General features: G+C 45.0%; 1 protein-coding gene across 4 annotated transcripts in view; it reads left to right on the forward strand.

Moving 5' to 3' along the window:
- CD82 (CD82 molecule) overlaps nt 1-8123 on the forward strand; it is a 39483-nt gene extending 31360 nt beyond the window's left edge. For all 4 annotated transcript variants that reach the window (XM_085580247.1, XM_085580248.1, XM_021533228.3 and 1 more), the window contains exons 6-9: nt 3177-3284; nt 4960-5151; nt 5431-5514; nt 6017-8123. In XM_085580247.1, coding sequence (XP_085436373.1) covers nt 3177-3284; nt 4960-5151; nt 5431-5514; nt 6017-6094 — 462 coding nt within the window. In that variant the 3' untranslated portion in view covers nt 6095-8123. The remainder of the gene's footprint in view (nt 1-3176; nt 3285-4959; nt 5152-5430; nt 5515-6016) is intronic.
- The last annotated feature ends 16 nt before the right edge of the window (nt 8124-8139 follow it).

The raw sequence follows: 8139 nt of genomic DNA on the forward strand, positions 1-8139 counted from the left end.
CTAGAGCACTAAGGAAAACTGTTTGAGGAAGGTCTTGGCTGCAACCTCCAGCGCAGTGGTTTGGGGCTGTGCTTCAGTGCTACTGTGCAAGTCGCTCTGCTTCACTGGCTGTACGTCATCCCAGGGCAGCTGGGAGCGTAGTGAGGCACACTGAAACTGCTCCACAGCCAGTCCCCAGATATCTATTGTGTTCTTTGTGTTTATTTCTTTCTGACTTCAGGAACTTGGTTAGATATAAAACAGGGAACAACAAGAGAGAGGGAAAAGATTTTGGGTCCAGAATGTAGCAAGGTGATACTCACTCCTTCACTTGTAACTGAAGTATTTATTTCTGTGGATTCACTTGAAGTTATTGTTGGCATGTCTGTTGCATTTTGGTGTCAAAACCCTCCCCCACACTGACAAATGAAAGTATACTGAAATAGAGTTAGTGTGACTGTAAAAGGCTGAACCTCTGACAGGAAGGCTGCTGCTTTGCCTCTCCCATGGGCATTGTTAGAGGAATGCCCCTTCAGACTGGAATTGCCCAGTACTTCTGGGAGGATGCTGATGCAAGATTTGTTTCCCTACGTTTGTTGTTGACTGAAACTGTGGGGTGGGGTTTTTTTAATGGACAGCAACATAGTAACATCACAAATGATGCAAATTATGTTCTGCTTTGTGAACTGAATGTTGCTACTTACCTACATCTAGTGGATCACAAGCCCCTAAACGTGTGAGAGCCTGGGCAAGTTCTCTCTTGGCCTAGTTCACACAATTCTGTGCAGCTTGGCTCTAAGTGCCTTGAGTAAAGAAGAACGGGGGTGTTTTGGGAATAGCCCTTCTTGCTAGCTATTGTTTGCAGCAAACAGGCCTGTGTGATTGCATGCAGCGACTTGTCTGGGGCTATGGACTATGCATGAGTTTCAGAATCTGAAGTGACAAGGCAGAGGAGAGCTCCCTCCTGTTTTTTGAGCCTGCTTTTGTGTGCAGGCTAGATGCTAATAAGTGCTGAGGGAAGGATCTAGCTTGCATCTGACGGGAACAAGATAGATGACTGGCAGTGTCTGATAGGGGAAGAAGCCTGCACAATCCATTATGTGATCAAAGACCTGGTTTTGCCTCTGGCATTCAGCTTTCCCCATCTCCCTCTTCAGTAGCTCATGTGGTGGGAGACTAATAGCCTTGCTGCTTTCTGGCAGTGATCTGTGGCTTTGGGATCTAAGGATCTAAGTGCCCCTGCTTTTGAGGTGGTGGGATTGTGCCTTCTGACACTGGGCTTGCTGGTGCTGGGAAGGCACAAGAAGCCCTGAAAGCAAGGGTAGCCATTTCCTGAAGCACTCGTGTCTCACACAGGGCTAAGTCCTGATAGCTTTAAATGGGTGGAGATGGTTAGGACGTTGAAAGCCTCCATGTTCCATGTGCCTTTCTGGCTTGTTGCTCTTTTGGTTTTCCTCTGCCAGGTGCTTAAGGGTGAACGGCTGTAGATGCCTGTGTTTTCTTTTGGCCTTCTCTATGGGTTAAACCCACAAGCAAGCTGCTTGTGTGGCTCCAGAACTGTGCCATTGTTTGCATAATATTTCCCCTCTCTCAGATTGTTTGCTAAAACACCTGGGAATACCTGATTTTTTTTTCTTTAATTTGAAATGCCTCACTTTTTGAAACAAGAGCTGTTTGCAGGACTTCTTTCCTGTTCTTTTGTAAGACTAAAAGCAGACATACAACTTCCCTATGTAGCTGTGGTTGGGGACATCAAGTTCAAGTCCTGTCTGCTTGTGGTGGGGTCCTGGAATTCTTGCAGAAGTGGCACTAGGCTCCATCTGACCCAATAACTTAGGGGCTGGATGGGCCCAGGGCAGGAAAACAAACCCAGCTCTCCTTGCCTCCCTCTGCATGTGGAGCAGCAGTGTGCAGAAGGGGTCAGGGTGGGAACTCAGAGGTTCAGTAACTGATAAGGCTTATGGCAGCAGCCAAGGCAAATCTCATTAGTGAGAACCAGGTCAGGTTGCCTTGATTTGAAGGGAAGGAAAAGGGGAAGTGAAGTAATTAAAAGGGGAAGAGATAGACATCATGAGAAGAAAGATCATGCAGCTGCCATCCATCTGGCCTGACATAGCTGATCCCAGTGAACTGAGCTGCAGTTTTCCTAGGAAGAAGAGTTGCTGATGTAGAGAAGCTTCTCTCAACAGTAGGCAGTGCTTCCTCTTGCTGAGTGTCCTGGTATTTGCCATGGTCATTGAAAATGCTTGATAGTAGAAGAAAAGAGAAAACCCATTTCCGCTGATTTGAAATATGCTGTAGCACCACAGTCAAAAGCATAATATGTGGGATGAAAACATCCTGGTGCTTAGACTAATGTAACTCTATCCTATCCCTCGGGCAGTGTAATGGCACTTTTCTTCAATCTCTTGTGCATCTGGGTCTGTCCTTAGCAGTCCTCATGTACAGACTGGCTAAGAAGAGCTTCGGAAGGAGGTGGGAGGACGAAGGTGAAGGAGTCTGCCAGGTGGTAACTTGCCCCTCTCATCAAACTGAAAGGTGTTGTAAATATTTCTGGAAGAGGAAATGATTTGATACACCTGAACTTTGTGATAAGACTGTTAATGAGCAGTTTAGGTAGTTGTAATACTTCCTGTCTTAATATAGAAACAGCACTTGTGGGAGTTTGGGGAGAGGTAGATCAACACCTTGTGAAAAAGGCAAGTTTTCATCAGCTGTGTATCAGAAAACCCATCTGCATTCATGAGCAGAGTGGCTTACACCTTCCTTGAGCAGTGGAGATGAATTGCAGTGGCAGAGATCCTGGACCAGGGTCTCGCCTGCAGAGAATAAATGTTAGAAGTTAGAAACACAACCTGTGAGTCCTTCAGGCAGTGTTGTCCTTCAGCTTGCACTTATCTTGCACATCTGTCTTGTCTGGAGCAGGCAGTTAGTTGTTCAGCCTTGTGTCTTAGCAGGATGACCATACCTGGTCTGGTTCCTTACTGCTCATCTGGTTTGTAGCTTTCCCCTAGAAGCCGGGGCAAGGATTTGCTGGTGCTTTGGCTGTTGCAGCAGCAGCAACCTTACCTGTACTTGTTAACTATTTGCAGTCAGCTTTTATGAGCGACTGTAGCTTTATATATGTATCTGAAACACCAAAGAAAAGGCTACAAGAATTGATAATCTAACTCTCCTGCCTCTTTTTTTCTCGCCAGTTGAAAGTTGAGTTGTCCGACATAGTTGTAGATCTGATTGAGAATTATGATCCTTCGGATGAAGAGAAGAGGAACTTGCAGGATGCGTGGGACTATGTGCAGACACAGGTGAGATGATGCTATTTGTCAGTGCAGGCTGACTTTTAAAGCTAGGCTGAGGACAGAGAAACAACTATTGCACATTGATCTGGCTGATCCACAAACTTCAAAGTGGCCTGTGAGGTTTGGTGCCTGCAGACTAGAAAATGGCCTTTTTTGCTCTTCTGTGTCAGATGCTGAACTATTCCTGCATGCTGGGTGTTAGAACTAGCTAGTGTTGGCTGTGTGGGCCTAATGTATCCAGCCTATCAAATGGCACTCCAACACTTCTCTTTGTCTGTTTGGCCTCCTGAATATTAATATAACATTTTGCGCATGATTTTTGTAGCAATAAGTCCCTAGTTCGCTGCCAGGCAAGTCAGCAGTACCACCTGCCTATCTACTTGGTACATGTTGCTTGGTTATTGTGATGGTTCTTCTGCAAGTATCAGCATTCTTGGGAGCCATCCAACTGCCCCTGGTTTCTGTTTTAGCATCAGGGTCAGCACTTGAACAGATAGAGGGTATTCAAGCACACTGTAGTCCTGACAGCTGTTTACTGCCAAGCCACAAGCTTGGGAGCTGGCTGGCTGTTGTAGTTAAATACACATCCAGCATGGGACTGATGTGTAGTAAGTACAAGTAACAGCATTTGTCTTCTGTCTCTTTTTTGGTCTGCAAAACACTGACCCTGCAGTATTTTTCCTCCTTGGAGAATGATTTATATATATTTTTTCACTGTAGTTGCAACTGCTTGGTAGTGAACTCAAGAGAAGCCTGATTCTACTGTGGAGAGAGGCTACTGCTTGAAGATCTTCTTTTATGTAGGAGCAGAAGAAAAAGGTTTTGCAGAGATGGAGAAGTCGAGTGTTAAGAGTCTATTTTGTCTCACACGCTGGAGTTAGCGTTTGAAAGAGGGTGGGGTTCTGTAACCTGTCTCTGGAGTTAAAGTCCAAACCTCTTGTGAGGGAGGTGTAGTTCCTTCTGGAGGCTATGTCTTCACAGCACTCTTCTGGAAACCAAATGCTTGTCCTGATGTGGACGTTCAGCTGTTTGTATCTTATGTTTATTATAGCTGAAACATTATTTTTCTTTTCCTAGCAGAGAAGGATTTTCCCTAAACATCTACCTTGGCATAGACAGCTTTTCTGCTCTGTACCACTGAGCAAGCACTGGGATCCTTGTTTAGGCTCTTACTCCTTGCTAGACTTCCCAATGTGCTTTTCCCTTCAGAAAATACAGTTTTATCACGTGGCTCTATAAGAATGTAAATGTTTCTTGGGATGGAAAATGTTCCCTATCCCATGTTCCAGCTGGTCCGTACTGCACCCATGTGGACACTGGTGCGTAGTGATGTGCTGGAGCTTGGCGGCTTGGGGATGCCACCGTGTGGTGGCTGCTGCTGCCCCGGGGCCCTTGAACTCTTGTTCTGCTAGCAAAGTGGCTCTTCAGTAGGGAATCATGTCCCTGTGTTCTGGACAGCTCTATACATAAATAACCAGGGTGGTGTTTAGTGCAGCTAATCCATGCAAACTCTATGGCCTGACTGTTGTTGCAGTCCTAAGCACTTCAAGCTCAGGACTGCAACAGTGCTTGAAGCACTGAGTCCTTCAAGCTCCTGAGCACTTCTACTTCTTACATTCATGTGTTATCTTGCCAATGCAAAGTGTAAGGCTGTAATAATCTCTCTCCCATTATTAATTAGATTGCCTGCTGTGGCTGGACTGGAGCGAAGCAATGGGAAAATAATGAGATTCTTAGAAACAAGAGCAATACTGAGTATCCATGCTCCTGCTCCAATAGATCTAAGGACTTAGTGGAAGGAAGAGGTTTCTGTAATCTGGAAGACCCTCTCAACGGCACTGCAACATCTGCTGACTGGCCTGTTCATGAGCAGGTGAGTGGGTATGTCTGGGCCCCGTGAAACTTCCACTGAGGCTGCCTTGTTTTTGATCCCTGAAAATTTAGAACACTTCTTGCTTGATTTACCTGTGGAATCTGGGGCAAGGGGGAACAGGGTGACAGGGATCCTGCCCTTTTCTGCAAAAGTTTCCACTGAACATGGTATAGCATGTAACTGGGATAATTCCTATATGCAAAAATATGTTATGGATTTTCAGGTTTTTAGGTATTTAGATCCATGCTTCTTTTCTTTGTGGCTGTGTTTTCTCTGTAGGGATGCATGGATGGTGTAGAGGAGTGGCTGAAGGATAACCTTGGTATCATTCTTGGGGTTTGCACTGGTGTTGCTGTTATAGAGGTAAGTAATTTCCTGACATAAACCTATTATGTCTTATCATGGAGTCTTTTTAAACGACAAAGCTGTTTTCTCAAGTAATAGACACCTGGTTTAATGGTAGTGCAGTTCTAACTCTTGGTTGTGTCTGCCTGAACTGTGCCTTTTGTTGATTGGATTAAAAATCAAAGAAAGCCTTGTCTACTTGTGGTTCTGCCTGCTGTATCTGACTTCTGGCAATTCTGTTACCAGAATACTGAGGCAAGCAAAAATCCCACTGTAGTGAAATCCCATTTGTTGCTTTAAAAAGCCCATAACGTAGTTTCCAGATGAAGTCACATCTTTATGAAGCCCAGTTTTTTTGTCACTTCAGTTATTGCATTTGCCTTGCATTGCAGACTAACTCTTTTCACCTGTATGGTGTCAGTGAAAGATGTTCACTGTATTCTGCTACCCTGTATCACCCGTTCTTCACACCTTATCTGTCTGGTTGCTGATTTTTTCCCATTCTTCATACTTATTCCAGCTGCTGGGGATGATACTGTCCATTTCGCTTTGCAAGAATATACACAGTGAAGACTACACCAAAGTGCCCAAGTCGTGAGTGGCTGACTCCAGAGCTACGGCACCACAGAGAAAGGAGCAAACAGAACATTCCTGCCTCATACCCAGACTGTCCAACCATTGACCATTATACCTGTGACATCCCATTTCTGATACCACTCTGCTAAGAACTGTTAGAGCTGCAACACAGCCTGATCTTCTGGCAATAGGGCCTTTGGGCCACCTGCATCCTGCCTCTGGATTATTTCTACTTCAAGAAGCAGAACTTAAGCTGTCTCATGCCACATGAGACAGTGATTAACCTGAGGGGACAATGCTTTTGCTGCCTGCTCCATGTTAAACAATACTATTTGCATTTTCATTCTACAACCCACTGGACCTAACATACAATAACTTTTCTCTCCCTTGCTCTTCTGCACATCTTTTCACCTCCCTTCTGAAGTCCCATGAGCCAGGAATTCTGTTGAGATTCCAGTGCTTTGGTAGCTTCACTTGCTTCACTGACTTGTGGTGGTAACTAGTCGTGCTTTATAGGACTTCTCATCCCTTGCAGTTAACCTGATTCAGCTCCTACTATAAATCTTCCAGCCTAGGTTCTCATCTGAAACACAGAGTGCTGCTGTCACACTTGCTTCTCCTGTTTCTGGAGTCAGCTATGCCTTGCCTTCAGTGGAGCTCTTCCCTTTGAGTTTGATGAGAAACCAAGGAGGGAGCCAAGCCTACCTATTTATTCCTAGTGTGACCTGGCAGGTTGTGGTGGTGGTGCTCAGCTGCTTCTGGAATGGATCCCCTTGGGTTTTAGATTTGACACTTAAATGTTTCTCCCATTTGCCTCTTTATTTTTTCCTCTCCCCCTAACTCTGCTTTGCTGGCTCCTGTAAGCTTGGAGGTTACTTCAGAGACTGCTGCATACTGTGGACTCAGCCCCAGGCTGGCTCTGCTGTTTGCATTCTTGGGTTGCCAACTTTATAGAGATTACAATTAATTTGTTTCTTCCCCTGCTCCTTCATGAACATAAAATTTGTTAGCTGTGGATTTAGATATGAATATGGAAGGATCTGACTGGATTGCTGATGCTGTGTATTGTGAATATCACTGGTATCAGTGCCCAGTATAGGTTCTGTAGCTGGGATACAAAGATAAGTTGCTTTTATTTCAGTTGTCCATTCTTCTGGCTCCACTGTGGTCTGGAGCCATGGCTGCATCCTGAGTTCTGCCTCAAGTGCCAGCACTGCAGCAGATAAGTAGCAGGTTGTGCAGGCTGCAGGTTTATGTGCTAATGGCTGGGCTGTTTGTTCTATTGAGCCAGTGGTCAGCAGCAAGGAGTGGTGTAGACCAGATGAAGGTAGAAAATGCACAAGAAGCATTGTCCCAACAGCTTATATAAGAAAGGGTGCAAATCCTCAGTTTTAGAGGTGTCTTGGGCACAGCAGATTTCCTGCTGTTACACATGGTGCAGTGACCAGGACATCAGGAAGCTGGATGCAAGATAAGTGAGTGGATGGTCCTTGCCAGGGACCTGTTACAAGGTACTTGGTGATTGAACCTTTGCCTTACAGAGGTGGTTCCAGGACTGTCTCCTGTAATAACCCTACTTGGTAAAACCTACTTGGCATTCCTTCTGGGAAGAAAGGCTGGTGCAGGGGATCAGGGCCCCAGCAGTGGGTCCCTGCTCTGTCCTCGTCTTTGGACAGAGCAATGACTGTGGAGAATGACTGGGCAACTGGTTTTTATGGAGGTCTAATAAGGCTTTGCAATTTTGAGGTATCTGCCCTTTTCTGCACAGATCCTTCAAGCTGACCTTTTCTATAGCAGAAGGCACTCTTAGCAGTAAAGCTTGCTAGCTTTTGTAACACAAAGTCTATTCTCTAATGTGTTCTTATTTGTAAGATTCTTGTTCAGTTACAGATGCCAATGCTGAGCAGCAAGTAAAAAGGAGCCCATTCTGGATTTCCTTTTTTGTTTTTGTCTGTTTTTAGCAACATCTTCCTACTGGAAGAAATGCATGTACAGATATAAAAGTCTAGACAATGAATATTTCTGTAATAAAGACTTTGCTAAAAAATATATATCTCTGCCTATGAC

The sequence above is a fragment of the Lonchura striata genome, chromosome 5 (genome assembly GCF_050655825.1).
Source record: "Lonchura striata isolate lonStrDom1 chromosome 5, ASM5065582v1, whole genome shotgun sequence".
In the NCBI taxonomy this organism is placed as follows: domain Eukaryota; kingdom Metazoa; phylum Chordata; class Aves; order Passeriformes; family Estrildidae; genus Lonchura; species Lonchura striata.